Raw genomic sequence first — 24,600 nt, 5'->3', positions numbered from 1 at the left:
CGTGAGAGTCTGCGTGCGTGTGTGTTCTTGTGTGTGTTCTGTTTGCGTTCGTGTAGGTAGCTTGAATTGTTCGCTGTGGCTTGAATAGCAATGTATATTTATCTAAAGCAAGAAATATCCACACACGCCCAGTGTATGCATGCTGTATGACTATGAATCACATGTTGGGAAATATGTGTGAATGTCCACATTTCTCTCAATGTGTGTGCGTGTGTGAGCGCACATCATGAGCCAGGACAGACTGTCATCTGCCCTGTGTGTTTATGATGTCGCTTCCTGCATCCTGCGACCCCCAAGTGTTTATGGACACAAATAGAGTTCAATTTAGGCTCTCACGTTATGCAACAGTGAGGGGTTCACGTCCGGGCCTCCAACAGAGCTCGATGAGGGGGAGTGTGGATCTGAAAAGAGCAGGAATGCATTTCTAAAAGAGAGGAAAATCAAAAAAATATCCATAGAAGATCGATAAAGAGATGGCATGGAAAATGAGATCAAGAAATAGGGCGTGGAGAATGGAGAAAAAGAGGTTCATTCGGGCTCTGATAAGTCATACAGCCTCTGATGTCTTTGATGTTCAGAGAGGCATGCAAGGTGGGAAAAGTCTCAATTAAAGGGGCGGCGATGAAGTATGAGGGGATGTATAATCCGAGCGCTCAGGGCCGTTGGGATCAAAAGAGACTTAAAGGCCAGGGCGAGGGCTAATCATAAGCTACAGGGTTGACTTTCAATTAGTAGCACTGAACGGAGGAGAGGGGATGCCTTGTCTGTGGGCTCAGAGTGTGTAGAGCCGTAAACATGAAATAACCGTCATCAAATCTGCACCGGACCGCTGCAGGTACAGTCCGACCAGTGAGGCGAGAAGGACAGAAAATCTTGACCTTGAAAGCATCGTACAGTACAAGTGGTTTGGAACCAATTTTACTTGTTCCAGATATCCATTGTGTTCAGATTATTTTCATATGATGTGATTATTAGCAGACTCTTGCATTGGTTGGTTGTGAAATCCAGCTTTGTGAACGTCAAAGGAACATTATTGTTATGAGAAAACAGTGTAGACTTTTCAAATTAAAATGCAATTAAACTGTGTTACGAAGCAACAATAGTGTAACATTCATAAAAACTAATGTAGACCTAATGTCGACTGTGATGTCATCAGTCTGGAGACTGTCATGAAATTTTCTCACCAAACAGAAATGAAAGAAAACCAGTGGCTGCCTGGTAAAATATAAAAAATGGGAAGCTTTTAGCATGCATGGTCACAATAATAAGACAATAATAAAGTTTTTTTTTATATTGAATTTATTAAAACCAGAAGTTACAAAGTGAAAAAACAAAAAAATACAGTCATAAACACATACACATGAGAACAATGAACCATAAAAACATCTGATCAATTTATACATTTATATGATAATAAAGTTCTTTTTTTTTTTTTTCAAAAGGCCGCATGATAAAAATACTTTTTCAAGAAGTGATTTAAAAGAGGAAACTGACTTTCCAAATCAGATTTCATCAGGCAGGTTGACAGTACACACAAAGTACATGATTTGTTGTTTAAGAGCAAAAACATACGTCACTGACCTTTAATTAAATGTTATCCTGTAATTATGCTGAACCAAAAATTACCCAAAAAAAACTGTCAGAGATGCACCCTCACGGTGGTGAACGTAGAAAACATCATACCTGCAAACATTGTGACTGTGAGCTTGTTAGAAAACTGATGTTAAAGCTACAGAGGGTCACCTTTTAAACATATTTTTGTCATAGAAAAGAGAGACAACTGGTTGCTCTGTATATACAAATGTTGATCAAAAGCTATGTATTGGGTACTCGTGGAGAATGGGAAACAACAGGATCAATAGGAAGGCAATCCAGGCCTGGATTTAACACACAAGTGAACACACATCAGCATCACAAGACATCATCTTTACCTTCTTGACTGTTGAGTTAGTCCTGCGTCCTGTCACTTTATTCCATCAACTAATTTGCCCTTGTTTTGTTTTACAGAGTGAAGAATTCCACATTTATACTCAGTACTGCACCAACTACCCACGGTAAGGCAGCAACCAAAGCGTGTGTATGTGTGTGTGTGTGTGTGTGTGCATATATTCAGTTCACCTGTCTACTGTACAAAACCCATCTTCTGCTTGTCACCCTATCTCGATCTCACCTCCACATACTGTCTTCCCAGCGTCTCACATAGCTCCATTGTGTACGTCGATCAATGCGTTACCCTTTTCTCCTCCCTGACAAACTGACACGCTCCATAGAAGTCACCTCAGCAGGAGTCAATGTGTCTGCCGTCAGTTGTGCCTCAGGGTCTCTCTACCTCCCTCCTCCGTGCCCCAGTTTTTTTTCTTCTTCCTCCATTCTTTTATTCGCTGCCTACTGACAGAGTTACAGCTCACACACTGACAGATGGGGTATTACAGTTGTCACCTTATCATACCTAACGCTGTTAATGTTTTATTAAGCTCTGTGTGAGTGCGCTCCTATGGGAGGAATAATGTGGAGCTCCTTTGTGTCGGTGTGTGTGAAACGTGACGCTGCTCTTCATGCCAAGATACACGGCACCTACCGAACACACCTTCTCCTCTGGCTACCATTTTTCTTTCGCAGTGTAGGATAAGAAAGGCACGTGGAGGAAGAAACAATTTACAAACTAATTGTGGCTAATTGTGTGCTGATTGTGTGTGTGTGTGTGTGGGGGGGGGCAGTGTGTGTGTGTGTGTGTGTGTGTGTGTGTGTGTGTGTGTTAAGGGGCTGTTGTCAGCTGTTTGAGATAGACCTTCTCCCACATCCACACCACAGCTGGTGACCCCAACCAAGGTCACACACGACAGACGTGCACACACACACACGGAAGACACTCACTCACACACTCATGGCCATGCTGTGCTCTAAGGTCGGGTTTCCTCCAGAACAATGTGAGGCCTGTGTGGAGCCTCACTGGAATTTAGACATGCAGACATGCACATGCATGCGCTCACTCACACACACACACACCCACACACACACACACACACACACACACACACACACAAGAGCCACAGTAAGAAAGTTTTGGGTAATTCACAACTGTCTTTCTCCGTCTTTTCCAGTGTGTATGTGTGCGCATGCCCGCGCGCACACATACACACACACACACACATTAAGCCCCCATTTGTTTGTGAAAAAGGCTCTTTCTTCTCCAATAGCTCACACAGCAAACTCGCCCCAGTAACCAGTAAATTCAGGTCTGACAAGGTTGTTTAGTGCTGCTGCTTTTAGTGGAGTATGGACCAGGAAAATCAATTCACGCTGCCGGAGAAAACAGTAAAAGCATCAATTGAGACTGAGATCTGAAGCTGAAATAGGACTGAACGATTATTTACTAGCCTCGCCATTTACTGACCTTCATTGGACAAGAAAAAAACAAAATACAAATTGAAATTAAAAAGGAATAAAATGTTTGTGTGTGAAGAGTTTTATCTGATGGAGTACACCCAACCTTGAAACACTGAACATTTAAGGACAGCGTCACCATTCTTCATGTCGGTCTGAAGGCCCAGACACACCAAACTGTTGTCAAAGAAGTACTGTACTGGCGACGAGGGCTGACTGTTGTCGCCTCATGTTGCCTTTGTCTTGGCCAAAAAGTTGCACTTGAACACACCGCAGATACTACAGCCAACGGCCAATTAGCATGTACACTCTTTGCCTGCATGAGAGGAAATTACTCTCCATACCAGCAGGTGGCAGTTGTCGTAATTCCTTATATTCAAAAAGGGGAGACCAACAGGAAGGATTCAAGATGCTAGTTAGCCAGTTAGCACATTAACAACACAACGCGATGTTGCACAAACCCTCCTGACTTTCACCTCTAGTTCTCTTCTCACAATTTAAGTAGAACCGCGAATTAGAGTGATTTCATTCACCAGTCAGCTCCGCAGTCTCCAATGCCAATTCCACAAGGGCCAAATAGTTGCAACGGTGCGGAACACACTGCAAAAAGTAGGGCAACAGATGCTCACTGACGGCATGACATTGACGGATAACTGATTGTCAGCTCAGTGTGCCAGGGCTCTCGAAACAATAGTCAGGGAAGGGATCTTTTAAAGATGACCTATTATGCTCATTTTCAGGTTCGCACTTGTGTCTAAGCTTTCTACTAGAACATGTCTCTTGAAGCCCCTCTCCTTAAAAAGCCCAGTCTGCTCACTGCCGGGTCCTCCATATCTCGGTGTCTCTGTACCGTCACTGCAGCCGGGCAATAACTGAAACAGAGAACAGCGGCACTTTCTACCATAAAAAATTACCAATTAAAGCATCTTAACACAAGCAGACATGTCCCAGCAGGACTATGATCTGAAAGCAGGGAGAAATTAACAACACCAGCAACCAAAATTACACATTTCCCTGAGGTTAGCATGTAGCTACATGTAGCAGTGTGGGCTACGTTATGTAAACACTTGCAGTAGCGCGCCTGGAGCAGATGACCATATAAAGACATCCTGCACACTGTGATGTCATACTGTAGCCAGAGTAGAGAAAACACTGGAAACAGAGTATTCAGGACAGGCATGCAGAGAGTTGATGCATTATTTTACACACATCCAAAAGATGTAAAAATACTCAAACTGATAATGTGATATATACAGTCTTCACACACCATGCCTTATATTTCTTTCTGTCTTTTCCTTTTTTAGTATCATCTGTCAGGACATACATTACAGCTTTAACTTATCATCAGTGTGTAATTGCTTTGCTACACATCCCTGATATCTTATTGGCTGTGTTTTGTCTCCACAGGTCGGTGGCTGTGCTAACAGAGTGCATGAGAAACAAGGCGTTGGCCAAGTTTTTCCGCGAGCGCCAGGAATCTCTGAGGCACTCCCTGCCCCTGGGCTCCTACCTGCTCAAGCCAGTGCAGAGGATCCTCAAGTACCACCTACTGCTGCACGTATGTCTGTCTGTTTGACGTCTGCCTTGCTCCAAAACACACTTACACGCAAACAATTACTCTTAAACCCACAGAAATGCAAGCACAGGCACGCACTTGTTAAGTCCAGGACTCGCTAATGTTTTTATCCATACTAATACAAATGCATGTGTACGGTTGGATAGCAGCGATTCTGACTCAGCTCCCAGTGACAATCTCCACTGGAGAAGCCAAATGTTTAGACATATGGCGCTCAGTGTGTATGTTCCTGTGTATGTATGTGCTTGCATTAGAGTGCAGAAACACACACATAGGTGCCTGTATGAGTGAGCCCCCTGTGCATGTGCATACAGTGTGTGTGTGTGTGTGTGTGTGTGTGCTGACTCCCAGTGTCATGTCCGTGCAGGAGATAGCCAACCACATGGAGAAGGACACAGAGACCTACGAGGTTGTGCAGGAAGCCATAGACACCATGCAGAGAGTGGCCTGGCACATCAACGACATGAAGAGGAAGCACGAGCACGCTGTTAGGTTGCAGGTACGACAAGCACACATAAGAATAAAGCCTGACGCAAAATATTTCATTATCAAACAGGTGTTTTCCACTTGTTCGACGCCTCTGAGTCCACTAAATGTCGAGTGTGTGATCCCCTCCATGATTCACCCTGCACACTTTCCACGTCTCTCATTATTCCTTTAACAAAAACAGACGCGGCAGTGTCGAGCCTTTTCAAGGAGCCAATTCTTTTATTGTTCTGCAGAACAGTTATGTGGAGTCTAGCTTTGAGTCAGCCAAGGCTCTGATCCTCCCCACGTCTTACGCAAGTCGCTGCGCTTTCCACTGGGCTAATGATGGCCTTGCATAAGGAGGGCACATAAAAGGGAAGCTTGTTTCTTTTATCAGCTGGGAGCCAGAAGGGTCAGATGAATGCAGGAATGTGTGAGGAAGCCTTTGCTCTGGAGAAAGGATTGGCTCTGTGGAGATTTCAGCATTTTGTTGTTTTGTCCTCTTCATTGTCTTTTTTGTTTACCCCCCTGCAAATCTGTTTGTAACATGTCCTTAACCTTCTGGTTATAGTCTGTTTCTCCCTTCATCCAGTAGCACAGCAGACATCCTTTAGCATCCTCCTTCACACTATCTTTAAAACCCCACCTTTCCAAATGAACATTTATACATTAGATACTCGCCCGTGTTACATTGAATGTATGAAGAAAACTTTGTTTTTCCAGCATGCCTTCACAATAAATGAAGAATCCAAAAGTCATAGGGGTTTTTCTTTACTTTGGTGTTTTAAGGGATTAGTTTGGAGTCAGTTAAGTCGCACAGTAACACCAACAAATTACAGATCGAGGCAGTGGTAGACCAACAGCTTCAGTGTTCAGTGAGGAAAAATTACTGTTTTTGTCAGTGGCTCTAAAGAGAGATAGATGATTTTCACTTTTAGTTCAGTTCCCTGTCAGTGAGGGGCTGTTTGGGAAGAACTGAGCATTCAGTAAGATCAGTGAGACTTATACTGCACAAATTGTGCAAGAGTTTGTAAATTGTTCAATTGACCCTTCGCTAAGTCCCGCCCCTAGACACAGACAGGCCAATCATAACATAGCATCGAGCCGGGTCAGACCAGGGTCCGACAACAACACAGCTGTGCTCCATTGCCTCTAATACAGTCGTTTCAGATTTCCCTCATTTTCAGGCTGGTTTTGTGGATTTGGAGCTAAATGTTGTGTCTGGGGCACGTCATGTATTAATGATACTCGTTACCTGGAGAGGTTGGAAAAAGACATACGTTTCTTCCCTGTTCCAAAATCAAACCCTGAAAAGTGTAGGGTTAGCTAGCTAGCTACTGAAGATATAGCCTACTGAATGTATACACGTGCTGCTTTTGCTTTTTAATGATTATAACAGTGAAAAAAAGACCGATCCTGCTGTACAGGAACCAGTGAAGGGAAGCAGGGAATCTTTGATGATATTGGACCAGCTGTGTGTCATCACAGTGTGTGCAGATGAATGTTGTTTGGCTTCCTCCAGAGATCCCCGCCTGCCCAGCGGTGGAGGTCCAGGTGCTGGCAGCGAAGCCAACCACCGTTCATCTGCACACACTGCGATGCCACACAGCTGGTTCAATATCAGCAAAGTTTCCCTTTATATTCATCGTCTTGTGTGGCGATCAGCAGCGATGTGGTGGTTCACTTTTACACTGTGATCTGTAGCCTATAGTTCGGCTTTAGCTTCTAACTATCTTTGTCTTTTTAACCTGTTGTTGCTGCTGAGTCAGTTTGACATCCTGGATATATCCTTCAAACACAGACTGTAGACCCCTCTGTCTGCTTCTCTCTGGAATCACTGTTTCATTTTTACAAAAATATGAAAATATTTCTTCAGGGAGTGCAGTTAGTTACATTTACCTGTATTTTTGTGCTTTCTGCAGGAAATCCAGAGCCTGCTGACCAACTGGAAGGGCCCTGACCTGATCGGCTACGGAGAGTTGGTTCTCGAAGGAACGTTTCGTCTGCAGCGAGCCAAAAATGAGAGAACGCTCTTCCTGTTTGACAAGCTTCTCCTCATCACCAAGAAACGAGAGGAAACCTACACGTACAAGGCTCACATACTGGTCAGTCGTGTCTTTGAAGCATCTTGTGTCCTCAAGAGAGACATAGAAATATGCAGATGTTTCTGCTCTGCAACAGTGTTTTTACTTCCTGTTGTTCTTTCCTGCAGTGCTGTAACCTGATGCTGGTGGAGGTGATTCCTAAAGAACCGCTGAGTTTCAGTGTGTTTCACTACAAGAATCCCAAACTTCAGCACACAGTCCAGGTACAGCAATGTTACATAAGAGAGTGCATATCATAACAAAAGTCAAAGTGTGAAGTGTTTGAACTGTGCAGCAAGGGTGCAATCAGAAAGTGTGATGATTATTTGCAGGTGTCCAGGCTCACCTTGCTGAGTTGCTCAGACATGTTGAGTGTTTAGAGGCTAATGGCAGCCATTGTTGTTACCTAACCACTGTGTTTTGGACAAGTGCTGAAAAATAAAAGCTAATCTGTGTGACGTAAGAAAGCCGTGTTCCCAATGTTCAAGGGTTTTATCGCAGCCCTCTCGACCGCCTCTTAAACTGCATGTCTGATATTATCTTCCCTCTGATGTTTTGTGCTCTGCCCTCAGGCCAAATCACAGCAAGACAAGCGCATGTGGATCTTACACCTCAAGAGACTCATACTTGAAAACCATCCGGCCAAAATCCCCGCCAAGGTAAGAGCGGCTCGCCTCCTGACAGCTCCCTCTAAGTTCAGTGATGGTGTAAACACAGACTTTGAGTGGGATGTATTGGAAATGCCACTCCCTCTTGTCCACTTGTTTTCTTCTTCACCTCCATCTTTCTTTCCTCCCTGCTTTTTCTCCACACTTTCATGCGCTCTGACTCCTTCCCCTCATTTGTTTTCATTAAATCACAATCACTTTTCTGTCTCTTCTTCTGCCTCTGGCCTTGTGCAAGTGTAAACTGATGATTCCTCCTCAGGGGTGAAGGTCACTGGGAAAGTTCACCGTGATTACATAAAGTGGCCTCCTGAGTGCCAAACTTGAGCACAGTAGTTCACAGGACTGTAATGTGGCGCCACCTAGTGTCAGCTTTTATGTTCACTCATAACCTGTTTAACTCACCCTCATTTTATTATTTCAATTCTAGGCCAAACAAGCCATTTTGGAGATGGATGCAATGCGTAAGTGTCTACTTATATATGTATAATTTAACAAAATCATATTTTTTAGTCTGTTTAATTTTATGTTCTTCTACAGCAACCGTATTTAATGCATTTTATAATTATGTTTTTGGCATCTTTTCTATGATTTCTCCAGATCATCCCGGGTTTCATTACAGCCCTGATGGCGACAAGAAGGATTCCCCTCAGACCAAGGAGGGTCCAACTCCTCGTAGAGGACGCAGGAAAGGTAACAAGATTACAAAAGGATTTTATATCTTTTTTGAATTATACAATTTGCAAGGCTGAACTTCAAGAATTAATCAATAATTCTTTGACTTTCCAGAACCTCTATCAAAATTATTGAAGAATGCAAAGCAGAATGCTGCCAACACAGACGGCGAAAAGGTGAGTCATAACCAGACATGATGAACAGTTTCAGGTAGTGTTAATTTATTGCCTTTATTTTTTAATTTAGTCCTGGTCTTAGTCCTGTGTCAAATGTCCTTGTTAGTTTTATCATATTTAGGCAACCTCATCCTGTTTTTTGGTCCAGTTTTAAGTCTGAGCAATTTCAATTTCTTCTTAGTTTTTAAAAAACAAACAAAAAACATCACTATTTTAGTCTGGTTTCTAGTTTTAATCAATGACAACTGTTGCCATTTAATTTTTTTAGTCATCAAAGAAGGTGAATCTAGCCTAGCCTAAAAAAATTTTGTCGATTTAGTCCAACTTATTTCACATAAGATTTTATTTTATTATCTAATGAAAAACGCAGGTTGAATTATTACTTGCCCTACTTCAGTTTCACGGCTGACCACTCTAAAATATTTTGTTGCCCTTTTTTGGGCAACTAAAGTAAAACAAGATTTTACTTAAAGTTTTTTAACTACTTTTTTTCATCATCAGTACTGCATGTTGATATGATCACAGTTAGTGTTTAATGACGTAGGTGCTGTCTCGACGTCGTCTAGTCTTACTCATGGAAAAAAAGGTTGCTGACATATTTATTCATAGTTTTTGTTAACTAAATAAATTCTAAGTTGAGGTGCGTGAGTTCTCACACAGTCTCTGAAGTTGTTTAATCAAACTCTTGAAAAAACCTTTCTCCTCTCCAGCGAATAAGTCTGGGAGCCACCCTGCTCTCGCCAATGTCCCAGCTGGCTTTGGGCACCATCGGTCGCAGCCGCAGCCTCATCAACCAATCGCAGGAGTCCTTGGACCCCGGCGATCACTTTGACCACAGTGACAGAGAAGAGGAGCCTCATCAGCAAGATGCTGATGACGAAGATGACAGTGGCCTGGTGAGTTTAAAGCTGCCCAACGAGTGATGCTCATACATATAGTATGACCTCTTCAGACATGTTGTTGATGCTGATAACTCTGCATTCAGGGAGGCGGAAAGCGGCTGCGAGTCCCCGGCAAAAGCAGTAGGAAGAGGCTGAACCCTCAGGCATCTGTCGACAGTATAGAACAGTGGAAAACCTTCAACATGAGCTCCTCAGACTTACAGGTATTAATCACAAATTCACCATGATAATTTAATCTGCTTATGCTTTGATGATTTTAGACTAAATAGACTTAACGACATGTTAAACAACAACGTCTGCTTTCCTGTCCTGCAGAAAGCCAGAGAATCCCTGGTGAGGGATGGAAGTCGCCACCCACCGCTTCTCAGGACACCTCACGTGACAGAGGAGCCGCCAGACACCCCCATCCCCTCTGTAGTAATCACAGAGAGTGAGAATCCTGTAAGGAACATCTGGGCGGACCACCGCGCTCGCAGGGCCATGTTCCCCACCCGCCAGCGGACCATGCAGCCCGACGACGAGGACGAGGACATCTACCAGATGTTTGTCCCGACAGAGCAGAGCGGGCCAGAACCAGAGACGCCCACGGAGAGGACTGAAGCCACCTCATCGCCCAAGACAGCTCGGCCCTGCAGCTGGCATGTTGAACAGGTGCCCACTGTGCAGATTGACCCTCCACCTGACGGGAGCAGAGTCCTGCGGAGGGCGAGCAGCGCGGGGGAGAAGGCAACGGAGGCCCGACAGAGTCCTGATGACGACCAGACTGATCACAGCAACCTGGAAGTGATCCACACTGAATCCTCCAGCAACGACATATCTGGATCATCCTCAGCTGAGCAGCTGACGATAGACGATATAGAAAACGTGTATGACAACATCAGTTATGAGGACTTGAAGAGCATGGGCCTCGTCAGAAGGGACCCAGAGGAGAGCCGGAAAGAAACTTCTGCAGATGCACAGGGTTCCCAGGCCCAAGCAGCAAGGGTACTAAATGCTCCAGAGGTTCATGCGATCACAGAGCCTCTGATTGAACCAGACACTTCCTCAGACAGCAACCGGTCCTCAACACAGGAGGGGAGGCCATTTGGGCCATGTGAGCTCAAGATAGTGGAGGAGAACATCTATGACACCATCTGCTTCAGGGAGCCTCCATCAGCAGAGCCTAAAGGAACGAATGAAGGCGACAAACTACAACAAGAGAGGGACAGTCTGCTGGCCTCTGAGCAGGACCTAACTGAAAGCCTCGGAGGGTTTGTATCCGAGGAAAGTCTCCATTTTGTAGAGGACGAAGCACCAGACACGTCCCACCCTGTCCCATGTTCCTCTGAGCCAGATTATTCCTCCTCGTCTGCCTCTGAGACTTTCTCCCAGCGCTCACAGAAAGGGGATAAGATGTCAGAGCAGGTCGATGAGATCTGGAACGATCTGGAGAACTACATCAAGAACAATGAGAAGAAAGCTGATAGATTTCCTGCTGCCTTCCCTGTTGGTGCCACTGAGTCGCCTAAGAAGGCGTCTTCAGTTAAAAACAGCCCTACAAAGAGCCCCCCTGTAATTAGTCCTCAAGCAGCCAGCCCTCCACCCAAGAGTCCCCCAGCACATCAGCCTAAACCCCCACCTGTCACCTCTACACCGTCATTCACCATCCCAGTCATCCAACTGCCAGACCCTCAAAGTGAAGGCGCCAGTGCAGAAGAAAACCACAGTCCTGGTCCTGCAGCTCGCCCCCTTCCTGCCACCCCAGAGCCCCTCCCCGGCACCGTGAAGAGCATCCGTAACAGACTGGCTCGCCTCAGCAGCGGCAGTTTCCGCCTAGAGGACGACGACCTGGTGGAGCTTCCTCAGCGAAGCACCCCTCAGAGGGATATTCCCCTCAAGGAGCTCCACAGCTTGTTTTCGGGGGAGCTGGCAGGGCTGGACTCGCCGCTGGCCTCCTCCTCTCTCCTGCTGGGTGAATCTGTGGACTTGGACCTGATGGATAAATCAAAGAACCGCGTGTTCCTGATGGCGCGGCAGTACAGCCAGAAGATCAAGAAAGCCAACCAGCTGCTGCGCATGAGGAGCATGGACCCTGGAGACGCTTGTAGTCGCGCCAGAAATGAGAAGAAGCAGAAAGACCTGGCAGCCATCTTGGAAGAAAAGAAACAAGGGGGAACTGCCATAGGTAAGACCAAACATGTAGCTCTTAGAACAATTGTTTCTAACTCTAGCGTTGTTGATAGTGGCAACTAAGAATGCACTGACCTCGCTCAATCTGAATGCTTTCCCAAAACTGAAACTCAGGGCATCTGCCAATACTGAGTACCAATGTGATTAGAGCGCTCTCTTTAACTTAAATGTAAAATCTCTGTACCTCATTTCAAGGAACTAATACCCCCTTTTTTCACCAAATGAGATCTAGTTCTTGAACTTGGTCCGCTCTGGTAATCAAGAATGCATCATTAATGGATGGTGGATAGCACTGATTAGCCTACCTGCAAACTTATGTTCTGCAATTTCATTTATTTGTTTTCCAACCTGTAGAATACGACGTGCTCACTGATGTTGTCACGGTTCACACTTTAGGTCAACATAAAAAAACTGCCATTTTTGGTTCCAGCCAGGAAACAAACCTTTTAGGTTCCAGACCAATATTTTTTTTGGTTGAAACGCTCCAAATGTTTCAAAATTAGGTTCAGGATTTTTAACATAACCCGTTCCATGTTGGTGGAAAGTAGTATAATTGGGGTCATTCATTTGCAAGGTCATATCAAGCTTTACATCACGTCTCAACTAGAAATAGAAGCAATCATACACCGTCATGCTTTTAAGTCTTGTGCAAATTTTATATTTACTTGTGCATTGCCCCTTCAAAACATGTATGCTCGGAAATGGCCAATTGCTTGGACTGTAGTGTTTCTGGTTGCAACGTCACAATCAAATACACCTGGGCCCCAAACAGCTAAAGATTTATTATGATGTTTAGATATAAAAAATATTGAATTATGTTGCTATTCTAACTCATTGTGTCCAAAAATAATGACAAATGACCACCCAAACCCTTAAAAAATCAAGTCAGCAGCAGTAATTATTTACTGTGTTCATTTCAAATTCAGATTTTACTCACAAAATATAACATTTAAAATATGATGCATTATTATTCATTAAATTATCCACCATTATATTAGAATTGAAAACTCCACCTTGGACAGTACATTTAAGTACAATGTGCTGATAATCCCTCTCTTTCAGTCCTCACCTAAAGTAAAAATTTGAATGCAGGACTTTTATTTTGTGGTACTTATGGTTTTTGAATACATCTTCTATCACTGCCAATGCCAACATTCCCAGTTAGAGAAAGGGTGTAAAGAAAAGCAAGATGGCGTTTGCCTTGGACCCCCCAATCACTAAATCTGCCCCTGAAAAACACCTGTCGCAGCTATGGTCAGAAACACTGGTGAAATACACGGTGAAGCCCCGCCCCCAATGCTGCACAAAGCCCATTGCACTAAATTCCACAACGCATGTCCTCTGGCCCCCAGCAATACACCCAGCGAGTGTAAAGTAGATCAGATGACCATTTGCGAGATACTCAAAGGCCACACAGACAAACAGACAGAGATTCCTTGCTTTATAGTTTATTATAAAAATATGTATTCACACCTTCTTTACATCCTCTTTGTGTTTCCTCTCCAGGTGCGAGGATAGCGGAGTACTCCCAGCTCTATGACCAGGTGATGTTTAGGGATCCTTCCGCTCCAGCTGGCCCACATCACTCCCATCCAGGGCTGCCGTCTTCTCCGTCCATGCCTGAGACCTCCCTGGAGGAGGACTGGCTCCACTCCACATACAGCAACGGAGAGCTGGCCAGCTTCGTCTCCTCATCCAGCGAGTTGAACGATGCTCGAGCGTCTTCCACCCCACAGCGCAGACTCACCTCCGCCTGCTCCATCCCCTCTCTCAAGACCTCCCCTCCCTCTCAGACCTCCCCGCCGTCCCAGAGGTGGAGCTCGTGCATGTCGGCGCCAAGCGAAAAAGAGGAGCACGTGTACAGTTCCATTAAGAGACATCCTTCCTTTAACGCTCCGTCGACTTCCTCCTCAAAGTCTTCCCCATCCGGTCACTGTCAGTCGCTCGGCTCTCTGGGCAGCCAGCAGCAGGAGAAGAACCAGTCTGGACTCAAATGTAACGGACCCACTGTGGATCGATCCACAGACAGACTCCATGGCCCCAGTCTGGGCCACGCTGGTCGGCAGAGCAGCCTCCCAGAGCGCTCTACCCAGGGACAGTCAGACCTCACTTTGCACGACGGTCAACAGGTGGTGGTCCTGAACCGGGCTTCTGCACTGAGCATACTCACCGCCACCCAGAACTACCTGGCTAACTTTAAGGACGATGGGGAGGACGATGATGACTATGTCGAGATCCGCTCAGAGGACGAGAGCGAGCAGGAGCAGGACAGGTTGGCGCAGCGAAACGGCAGCTCAGCGGCCCTTTCCAATCAGAGCCGGGGTCTCGCCCACTCCCAGAGTCTGCCGTGCACACCGGTGCGCTCATGCGACCCGCTGAGGTCCCTGAACCGCGAAGAACTGGAAAAGTACCTGTGGAGCGAGCCGCAGCAGAGCCAACCCAAAATCGTCCAGTCTCTGAGGGAGAAGTTTCAGTGTCTGAGCTCCAGTAGCTTCGCCTGAGTCTATACGACGAATAAAAGCCAAATATATGTAAACATACAGCGTATAGCAACAAAAGGGACACTGCTGCTTTGCCTTGAACGCCCTTTGTCAACATCATAGCCCACAAACAAACATAGAAGCAGTTTCTTTGATCGCAGCCATATTTGTAACAACTTCAATGTAAAATACATGATAGGTTACTAGTAATAGTGAAAAGCCTGCATGTGAGCTGCCTTAGCACTTCCAACAGTCTTCTGTGTGTGTTTCAATCAGATCTGGTCAGCGGGGAAGCGTTCAAAGCAAAAATGTTCTCAGTTGTTGGTAAAGGTATTCAGTGTGACTGAATGGGTTTTTAATATTCAAAGGAATTCACACGTTGCTTTATGTGTGTGTGAGAGGAGTGGCTCAGCTGGAGGGCTCAGTGCCAATAAACTGTTGTACAGTTACAGTAGTTCAGGATATCTGTTACCGATTGCAGGAAATAAAATCCGGTCTGTGCCCGACATCTCAAACTGAAGTACAAGCGTCAAAAATCGGACTCACCACGTCAAGCTCTTTGTTTTAATTTGCTGGTAAGGTTATTTTAACTGCATTTTCAGCACTAGGTAATCTCAAAGGGACAGTTCACCCCAAAATTATTTTTATTTTTATTTTTCCACTAACCTGTAGTGCTGTTTATTAAACTAGATTCTTTTGTTGCACGTCACCGAGTTTTGGAGATATCAGCTGTAGAGATGTATGCCTTCTCTCGAATATAATGGAACTAGATGGCACTCGGCTTGTGGCACTCAAAGTGCCAAAACAGGAAGTTTGAAAAACTCAACAGCAGTGTCTCCTTCCAGAAATCATGACCCGCTAATTTAAGATAATCCACAGACTTTCTTGTGAGCAGTTTCATGTAGGAACTACTTTCTTTCTACCAAACTCCACCTGCCAACTGTATCACTGCGCAGAAGGAAGTGTGCATCTACTCATGGATGAGAAATGCAAAAACTAATGCTGTCCTGCTGAAGGGAAGCGTGTATCTATGCTAGCTCACCTAGCACCACTGAGCTAGCTAATGTTGCAGCTCAGCCGAGGAGGACAGCATTAATTTTTGCATTACTCGTCCATGAGTAGATGCACGCTTCCTTCTGTGCAGTGATACAGTTGGCAGGTGGAGTTTGGAAGAAAGAAAGTAGTTCCTACATGAAACTGCTCACAAGAAAGTCTGGATTATCTTAAGTTAGCGGGTCATGATTTCTGGAAGGAGACACTGCTGTTGAGTTTTTCAGATGTACTTTTTTAGCGTTTTGAGCACCACAAGTCGAGTGCCATCTACTTCCATTGTAAGGCGAGGGGGAAGACAATACTCAGCAACTCACACCTAACATAGACTGATAAATAGCATGACAGCTAAGACGATTTTGGGGTGAACTGTCCCTTTAACCCACGTCAGAGAGGTGAACCACAGTGGTGACTAGTCTTTTTAACCATGCTTACACTATCAAACAGTCCTAACCGAGCAGCTTTTTCACATAGCGATCTTCAGATTTGCTACTCAGGCTAGATCGTCACTTTTAACAGCTTCTTAGCGATAACAAACAGGACGCCGCTGTAAAGAAAACATGTCGGCTAAGATCCAATAGATTAAGTATAACTAGACTTAGACCTGTAAGTCTATCTGAAGTTATTGTGTTTCACTCTACCTGCCACCTTTGTCATCGATAGGGTATCACGCTTTAAAATCAAGAGAAGATGCTGATATTTTAGATAATCTATAAGAAACCGTAGGGCTTCGTATTTATTTTGAATCTGTGAGTAAAATCAGAGATGTTTTTACGTGTTAAAGTCCGGGGGGCGTCCATTTTGTAGAGTGGAATGTGCATCTCAACAAGTGGATGTTTCTTTGTTTTTAATCATACTAATTTTAACATTTGTTTTTAAGAGGGACCACAAAGGAAGGAGAGTTCGTTAAAAGACTACAGTACTGTATTTGGTGTATTTTTATTTTTTTCAAATGGATAGTCTGTTTACTTTGTTTACGTTATGGGACACTCCCAACTGTCACACTACTGATGTTGCATCCACGGTCACACAAAGAAAGTCACTTTAATAAGGTTCATACAACACAATTGTTTTCTCTCCCCTTATAAAGTTTACCACACATTGGTTGTCTTTAAAAAGATCACAAAAAAATGTCCTATTTATTTGTCATTGTTATTTTGGCCCTTCTCACTCTCACTCCAAGCCACTGACAAGTTGTAAAATAAAGTATTTATTAAAAGATGGTTTTATTAAGAGTTAGGCAAAAATTTGAATCAAATACTGTGAATATTTTCAGAAGATTTTTTTTTTTTATCACGCACTGCTTAACACAAGTTCCAAATCACAACAACACGTGAAAAGTCAAAAAGCACAATATCATGGCCTACTGTTCATATCAGGAAATGTACGTCAAAAACAAGTTAGGAATATGAAGTATGTTTTTTTTTTAATTGTACATTTTGTCCTCTGTTTCACTGGTGGGGATTGTTTGTCTTCATTGACTCTTTTTTGCACTTTTCTGTCTTTTTTTTTAACGTTTTATTTGTAAACACTTTGTAAAGATGTACATTTTAGGAAAGTTATTCTTGTATGCCATAGGTATGCTTTATAATGCTTTAATGTTTAAGTTAAGTGTACTGTATTTTTTTAACTGCCTAGTTGTCATTGCTCAACAAAACAATGTATCGGAGGTAATAAATTCAGATTAAACTCATCTCTGTGTTTTTGTGGTTGTCATTGAATAAATATGAACATGGTGTAGAATTGCAGCCAATTAATACCATTCAGAGGATACTTTCATCAGCAGGAAACACTCACTGCTTATCCTTTCAATGAGAACTGCCTGACAATTTGACATAATTCTAGATGATAATCATCATTTTGTGAAGAATATGCTCAGTGGGGGATAAAAATAATTAATTCCCCAGTCATTTTATAATATGCACATGTCTACATGTTCTTTGTTATCATATAATAAGGATATCAATTTATATTTTATATACATTACGCAGAATATAATTTGCATATCATCACACTCCCTTGAGGTTTCAACATAATGCTTGGGGGCCAGTTAGTTATTACATTTTGGTCAATCTCAGAGTGCATTGCTTACGTCTCATCTGAGGACGATAAATAATAAATAAATGCATACGTATGCAGATATCTGCTTATAAAGTTTGCAATTACTTTCCCAAAAAGCCTAAATCAAATAAATCGTCAAAGATAAAGAATATTGCCCAACCAAATCAATCAATCAATCAAAGAATTAATTGACCAATATTAATTTTAATGTGAATGTAAAGCACAATCAGTTTGAGAAGGATCCCTTAAATTTTTTATTAATTAATTTTGTCGAAGAATTGTGACCAAGAGATTTACTGAGGACACTTTATGGCTAAAAAATAAACTATAATTATTATTATTATTATTATTATTATTATTATTATTATTATTGTTATCATTATTATTATCATCATTATTATTACAAGAAGGGAAATATTTGGAGCAAAGGAAAAATAGAATTTTAAATAAATAAAAATTTTAAAAAGCAACCGAACAAAAATCTAATGGCCAATACGTTGACATGTTGGAAAAAGAGGAGAAAATATTTTTAAAAATTAAAAAAAACCCACCTCAATACTGTAGTATTCTCGATGTATTTGCTTAAAACAGCAGAGGGCGCTGCAGTCCGCAGTCTGAAAATCGCTACAAGAACCATACATGAAGAGCAGGCGTCGGTATGGTGAGGCATTCTGGGAAATGTAGTTTAAATGAAATAGCGTGACAAAGCGTTCTTTTCTAACTTGCTAAGGGATCTTGTTGACCCAAAACTTCGTTATAAATTTAAAGTTGACATATTTTACATCGTTAAATCCCTCATACGGCAATTACCGTTTATTTTATAAATAAATTTTCTTCTCGAACCTTCTGGTTATTGCCGGTTTACCCATCGTGCACCTCGCCGCTTCCCTTTCTTCTTGGTTGTGTGGTGGTCCAAAATGTCGCTATTAGAGGGTCCGTTAAACGTGCTCGGCCAGAGGACAACTGGCGAATCTGTTCGTACTCAAAATGGTGAGTTGTGGTGCTCTATTACTTGGTGTTTCATATACGCTGCGTGTATTTTATGTGCGTCACGAATGGTCGACAGGAGAAGTGATTTCATTTACTGAATGTACCACACGTGTGGCTAATGCTAATGCTAGCTAACTTTTTAAGCCGCTTCTGCAGTCTCTAGTGAAATTCTGCTAAGTAAAATACAGTGAAGTCTGCTTTTTATACACAAAGTGCACATTACACTAACAGCATTAGCTATGAAGTCGTATTCCCATTATAGTACCTTCCACTCGCAACACCATGAATGGATGGCTATGCTAATGGGATAGAGGAACACTGTCATGGTCTGAAGGTGTGGCTACTTCACTGTGAGCTCCACTCAATAAAATGACAGGATAAATGAATAACGGTGGTTTTATAAGTAAAGTCAGACATGCTAAAGGGTGCACCGGTTGTCCTTTAAATGTAAAGAATGTGTTATGTAGTGCTAATGGCTAGTTGCGGCTTCTTTTTGTCTCTGCAGTCATGGCCGCAGCATCCATCGCCAACATCGTCAAGAGCTCCCTGGGACCTGTTGGCCTCGACAAGATGCTGGTGGACGACATTGGGGTCAGTGTCACATTCATCATCTTTTTTCAGTCTCTTTACTTTATAACATATACTATGATCTAAGTTGCTCATGTGTCATATTAATGTACGATAGGACGTGACCATCACCAACGATGGAGCAACCATCCTGAAGCTGCTGGAAGTAGAGCACCCAGCTGCCAAGGTCCTGTGTGAGCTGGCTGACCTGCAGGACAAAGAGGTCGGAGATGGGACCACGTCTGTGGTGAGTCGGGTCAATAGCTGCTCCAATATGGTGCCAGAGCTACTGGCTTCTTTTACTTTCACAGGGAGGATGAACTGTGCTTGATTGACATATTTCTAGCTGTTCACATAATACTGAGGTCAGTTTGTTGTAGGGATGCACCGATTGAGAAAGTCTGGGCTGATACTGATGTTAAACAATTTGGCTGATAGCAGATACTGTTGTTTTTCTTGTTATTTATTCCCCCCATCTTGTGCTAGGGAAACAAAAATCTTCATTATAGAAAAAAAATAACTGAACTGTAATAAAGTAAATCAGTCCTTTATTACACTGTCTCTGAATAAGCACAAATTCAAACACACTGTTATGAAACAATCTTCCTACACATGGAAAACATCTTAAAAATAAAATCGTGGTTTCAAAAAGCCTTTTACCACATATAAAATAGAATTTCCTCTCATTACTTTTCTATATCGTTGTGAAAGCATCAACAAAATTTCTCCCTCAATCAACTGAATTTAAGTTTCTCGCCAAAAACTAAATTTCACAAGATTACATCTGAACACATCATGATAATGTTATGATTTACTTTTGCCTAATAATAATTTTTAATGGATAGAGCTTGAATGCATCACAGTGTAACTTGACCTCTGTTAGCAGCTAGTTCCAGCCACCAGCTGCTAACAGCTGACATGACTTAGCTCACCTTTGCTAATTTCGACATGGATTTGTCTTTCACAGTGGAGGGAAATCAGGGTAGCAAGACGGTGCATCCCCTGATGTGTCAGTAGTGGGTTCAGTGCGTCTAGTCATCATGAAGATCTCTGTTTATCCCAAACACCTTTTCTTTTGTCCCATGGGACGGCGTTAATCTCAAGTTCTCCTTTCCTGCATAAAACTGATGTGACACAGTAGAAAAACATTGGCTACTGCTACAGGTATATGTCATATTATTTGCCAGTACGCCGATGGCAGTGAACATCGGACGATACTGATGTTCAGCCATTAAATCAGTGCATCCCAAGTTTGATGTAAAAATATGTCCTGTTTTAGTACCATGCATCTGCCTTTTAATTCGGGTGTGTGGCTATGCTAACAGGAGAGAGAAACTGTCCTTCAGTGTCTGAAGGGGTTGAGCAGCCTCATTTCTGCCACTCCTAATGAAACGATGGTACACTATGAAACTCATACCTTTTGACTAAACATTTTAATTGGTGTTGTAAGTATTCTCAGTTATGATCCCTATGCCAGTTTTTGCTCTTAACGTATATTATGTGATGTTCTTTTAGGTAATCCTTGCCGCAGAATTGCTCAAGAGTGCAGATGAACTGGTGAAGCAGAAGATTCACCCCACGTCAGTCATCAGTGGATATCGTCTGGCTTGCAAGTAAGATGCCAACACTGAGAACTGCTCTTTACACTGTTCAGAAATATTTTTGAATTGACACTGATAATTATTGAATGCCTCAGATCTGTGCAGATGTTTGACATGCAAACTTGCCTTCTCATCTTCCAGGGAGGCAGTTCGCTACATTAATGAGAACCTCACTATTGGAACAGACGACCTGGGCAGAGAGTGCTTAATCAATGCAGCCAAGACTTCCATGTCCTCCAAAATCATTGGAGTGTATCCTTCTTGCTGCACAGTGCATGAAATATTTTGGTTGCGTCCAACCGACAGAATCACTGGAGTTTGCAGGCAGTGTATAATTGTCTGTGTGAGTAAGTCCTTTATCTGCCTTAACCCTGAGCCCTCAGTGACGCAGACTTTTTTGCTAACATGGTGGTGGATGCTGCCATTGCTGTGAAGTTTGTGGACAGCAAGGGGATGGCCAAATATCCCATCAACTCTGTCAACGTACTGAAAGCCCACGGCCGCAGCCAGAAGGAGAGCTTCTTGGTTAATGGCTATGCACTGAACTGCACAGTTGGATCACAAGGTATAGTAGTTTTTATTTTAGTTGCTTGAAACTCCCAAATTTCAATTGTAAAATGTGATGATTGACATTACCATTACAACTCCCATTTAATTTGCTGCCATGCCTCACATGATGGCGTGAGCAGTGATACGCGTGGGAGACAGTAAACTGGCTTTAAAAGGAATGTAGACACAGTGGTTTCTAAACTGTGTCACAACTTTTCTAGCCAGACAATGGAATAATAGCCCAAAGTTAAATGAGCGTTATTTTGTCCTCATACTGTCAAGTTGTGAGATAAAATTGGCAAATGTAATTATTATTTGGATATTTCCCCTGCTAAACATGCTGTTTCATGTTTTTCCCAAGGGATGGTAAAGCGTGTCCTCAACGCCAAGATTGCTTGCCTGGACTTCAGCCTGCAGAAGACCAAGATGAAGATGGGAGTCCAAGTCGTTATCAGCGACCCAGAGAAGCTTGACCAGATCAGACAAAGGTACCGACTTATTTTCTTCTACCTGCACCATCATAAGCACATCCAAATCATCCATTTAAATTTGCTGTGATGCTCAGTCAATAGTTTACACAGTGATACGCGTGGGTGAAAGTATTATCAGCCTCACTATAGAGAAGCAGTTTCTCCCTGAGCTGTTGCACCAGTATTGTGGGCTGGACAATTTTTTATATTTATATTGTATTGTATCTAAGTATAGCTGGTGAAGCTGAAACAAGTGTGGATTTTGTTGCTCCAGGGAATCTGACATCACCAAGGAGAGGATCCAGAAGATTTTGGCATCAGGCGCCAACGTTATCCTGACCACCGGTGGCATCGATGACATGTGTCTTAAGTACTTTGTGGATGTAGGAGCCATGGCAGTGAGAAGGGTTCTCAAGAAGGACCTGAAGCGCATCGCCAAGGCAACAGGAGGTAGGGTGGCAGTACGCTGAAGTTTGTGTACACGTTTGAATGTCTTGATTAAAACCCTTATGTTCAGTAAACTAATATCATAGTGACATTGGTTGTGTTTGTCTATTCTCAGCCACCGTCTGCCCTTCACTGACCAATCTGGAGGGAGAGGAGACATTTGAGGCCACTATGCTGGGCCAGGCTGAGGAGGTTGTGCAAGAGCGCGTCTGTGATGATGAGCTCATCCTTGTCAAGAAGTAAGAACTGCAGCTACAACACTGTTTTATGCTTTATACACACCACTAATTATGAAGTGCTTCTTACACAATGCTGAGTTGATGTCTGCGTATACATTTCTACAGTCTGACGCATGTTAACTGTGCTGGCTCTGTTTTCTCCTCACTTTTAACCCCCTCAGTACCAAAGCACGCACATCAGCATCCATCATTCTGCGAGGGGCCAACGACTTCATGTGTGACGAGATGGAGCGTTCAGTGCACGACGCTCTCTGTGTGGTCAAGAGGGTGCTGGAGTCCAAGTCCGTAGCGCCAGGAGGTGGCGCTGTGGAGGCAGCTCTGTCTATCTACCTTGAAAATTATGCTACCAGCATGGTGAGCCATATCCACAGAAACTTGTATTTCTTCAAGTATGCAGCTGACGGGGTATTTGGGATTGGATTCTTTCTTTTTTTATGAGAGGATTTGCCACGAGCACAGTGTTTGTCCTAAACAAGTTTCCCCAACGCTGAGATGTTAATCATCATTGGGGTTGCAGTGGTATGAAAACTGATGGTTATCATACCATGTATATTTGCTTATCTGCACGTGCACATCTCCTCTCCTCTTTGACTGCCTGTCAGACTCGTCATCTTTTGCCACAGACCCACATGCAACAGCAGATAAAATGTCAGAGAAGCAAGGCCGATATTGCTTATCTCCATCCCTTGCCAAAAAAATAAAATCAGCGGTGTGTTATTACTTAGAATATCCCCAAATCTGTTTGAGAACACCATCAAGAACAAGGGGGTGTCCTCGAGGACAGAGATCCAGTAGGCAAACTATCTTGTGTATTGCTTTAATACTTGAGGTTTAAACGTAGATCAGACAATGCGCCATCAAAATCATTTTCTATATCCCAGCACCTGGCCACATCTAATTTTTCTGTCCATTCAGGAACCTCTAAAACAGACTCTGAATGTCTGTGCAAGTTAAAGGAACAGACAGGACAGTCTGCCTGCTGTCACAACAGTATGCTTTGTTAGTTAAATAATAGACAAAAAAAAGCTCATGGCTGATATTTTTCATTTAGTAGTTAGTTTAACATGCCATTGCACTGCTGCTAACATGTAATTTAATATGCTTTGGTTATACCGCATAGTTACATACTTTTTAAATTTTAACCATGTATAAACCCTTGTCTCTAATTCCTTTGAGGATCATTGTCACTGATAATTGTGACATCATGAAACTGATGTTTTTGAGGTGGTTATCCTTCTGTAAAAATCTCAAATCATTGCAATCCTGCTTATCATTTATGTTTCTTCAGGGTTCTCGAGAGCAGCTGGCTATTGCTGAGTTTGCTCGGTCTCTCCTCGTCATCCCCAAGACGCTGGCAGTGAACGCAGCACAGGACTCCACTGATCTGGTGGCCAAGCTCCGGGCCTTCCACAACGAGGCGCAGGTTAATCCTGAGCGCAAGAATCTCAAGTGGTGAGTGCTTCGTAACGGCACCATTATGGAACTCCTGACAGCTGTTCCTGATTTTGTAGGCGTTTGATAAAACAATCTTACATACTTTGTTTTCAGCTGCTAGGTTATTTTGTTATGCAAAACATTCAGTATTTGACCACTATCATTTTTGTCTCGTAGGATTGGTCTGGACCTGGTCAACGGCAAGCCCAGAGACAACCGTCAGGCCGGCGTGTACGAGCCCACCATGGTCAAGACAAAGAGCCTCAAGTTTGCCACCGAGGCCGCGATCACCATCCTCCGTATCGATGACCTTATCAAACTGTTCCCCGAGCCGAAGGAGGGTGGGCAGTCGTACCAGGAAGCCGTGCAGTCTGGATCCCTGGGTTAAAAGGCTACGATCGGTCCCGATAGGTTCATCATCTGTATTTATACGCAAGGAGCTCTTCATGGCTGTTGCTCTAGTGTAGGCCGTGCACTTTGCCTGTTTACTGTTCTCCCACTCCCTCTCCTCAAGAGCTCTCGCTTCCAGAGGAACTGTAAGTGATTTTTTTTTTTTTGGACACTTAATAAAAGCTCCAATGGTTGTAAATGACCGTTGATTTGTTAATTCAGA

The 24,600-nt window shown here is 43.3% G+C and overlaps 2 protein-coding genes and 1 non-coding gene across 4 annotated transcripts in view; all 3 read left to right on the top strand.

Annotated features, from left to right (window-relative positions):
- The window catches only part of LOC117271299 (pleckstrin homology domain-containing family G member 1), a 54,097-nt gene extending 39,348 nt beyond the window's left edge, over positions 1-14,749 (top strand). For both annotated transcript variants that reach the window (XM_033649459.2, XM_078173858.1), the window contains exons 5-17: positions 2,008-2,054; positions 4,792-4,942; positions 5,328-5,459; positions 7,351-7,533; positions 7,641-7,736; positions 8,085-8,171; positions 8,608-8,641; positions 8,778-8,870; positions 8,967-9,028; positions 9,739-9,924; positions 10,014-10,133; positions 10,246-12,094; positions 13,606-14,749. In XM_033649459.2, coding sequence (XP_033505350.1) covers positions 2,008-2,054; positions 4,792-4,942; positions 5,328-5,459; positions 7,351-7,533; positions 7,641-7,736; positions 8,085-8,171; positions 8,608-8,641; positions 8,778-8,870; positions 8,967-9,028; positions 9,739-9,924; positions 10,014-10,133; positions 10,246-12,094; positions 13,606-14,600 — 4,035 coding nt within the window. In that variant the 3' untranslated portion in view covers positions 14,601-14,749. The remainder of the gene's footprint in view (positions 1-2,007; positions 2,055-4,791; positions 4,943-5,327; positions 5,460-7,350; positions 7,534-7,640; positions 7,737-8,084; positions 8,172-8,607; positions 8,642-8,777; positions 8,871-8,966; positions 9,029-9,738; positions 9,925-10,013; positions 10,134-10,245; positions 12,095-13,605) is intronic.
- Positions 14,750-18,520: 3,771 nt separating this feature from the next.
- tcp1 (t-complex 1) lies at positions 18,521-24,598 on the top strand. The gene is made up of 12 exons (XM_033648775.2): positions 18,521-18,680; positions 19,186-19,271; positions 19,366-19,494; positions 20,763-20,860; positions 20,990-21,100; positions 21,232-21,413; positions 21,759-21,885; positions 22,142-22,317; positions 22,430-22,553; positions 22,715-22,907; positions 23,842-24,005; positions 24,165-24,598. Exons 1-12 carry the CDS (start codon positions 18,608-18,610, stop codon positions 24,373-24,375), a joined length of 1,674 nt encoding a protein of 557 aa, XP_033504666.1. The 5' UTR covers positions 18,521-18,607; the 3' UTR covers positions 24,376-24,598.
- On the top strand, positions 18,930-19,067 carry LOC117271329 (small nucleolar RNA SNORA29). The gene has a single exon (XR_004502875.1). It is a non-coding gene; the product is annotated as a small nucleolar RNA SNORA29 (small nucleolar RNA).
- Positions 24,599-24,600: the final 2 nt, after the last annotated feature.

Source organism: Epinephelus lanceolatus, chromosome 13 (genome assembly GCF_041903045.1).
Source record: "Epinephelus lanceolatus isolate andai-2023 chromosome 13, ASM4190304v1, whole genome shotgun sequence".
Classification (NCBI taxonomy): domain Eukaryota; kingdom Metazoa; phylum Chordata; class Actinopteri; order Perciformes; family Serranidae; genus Epinephelus; species Epinephelus lanceolatus.
The sequence above is the reverse complement of the archived record's forward strand: the minus strand, read 5'-3'. Positions and strand labels throughout refer to the sequence as shown.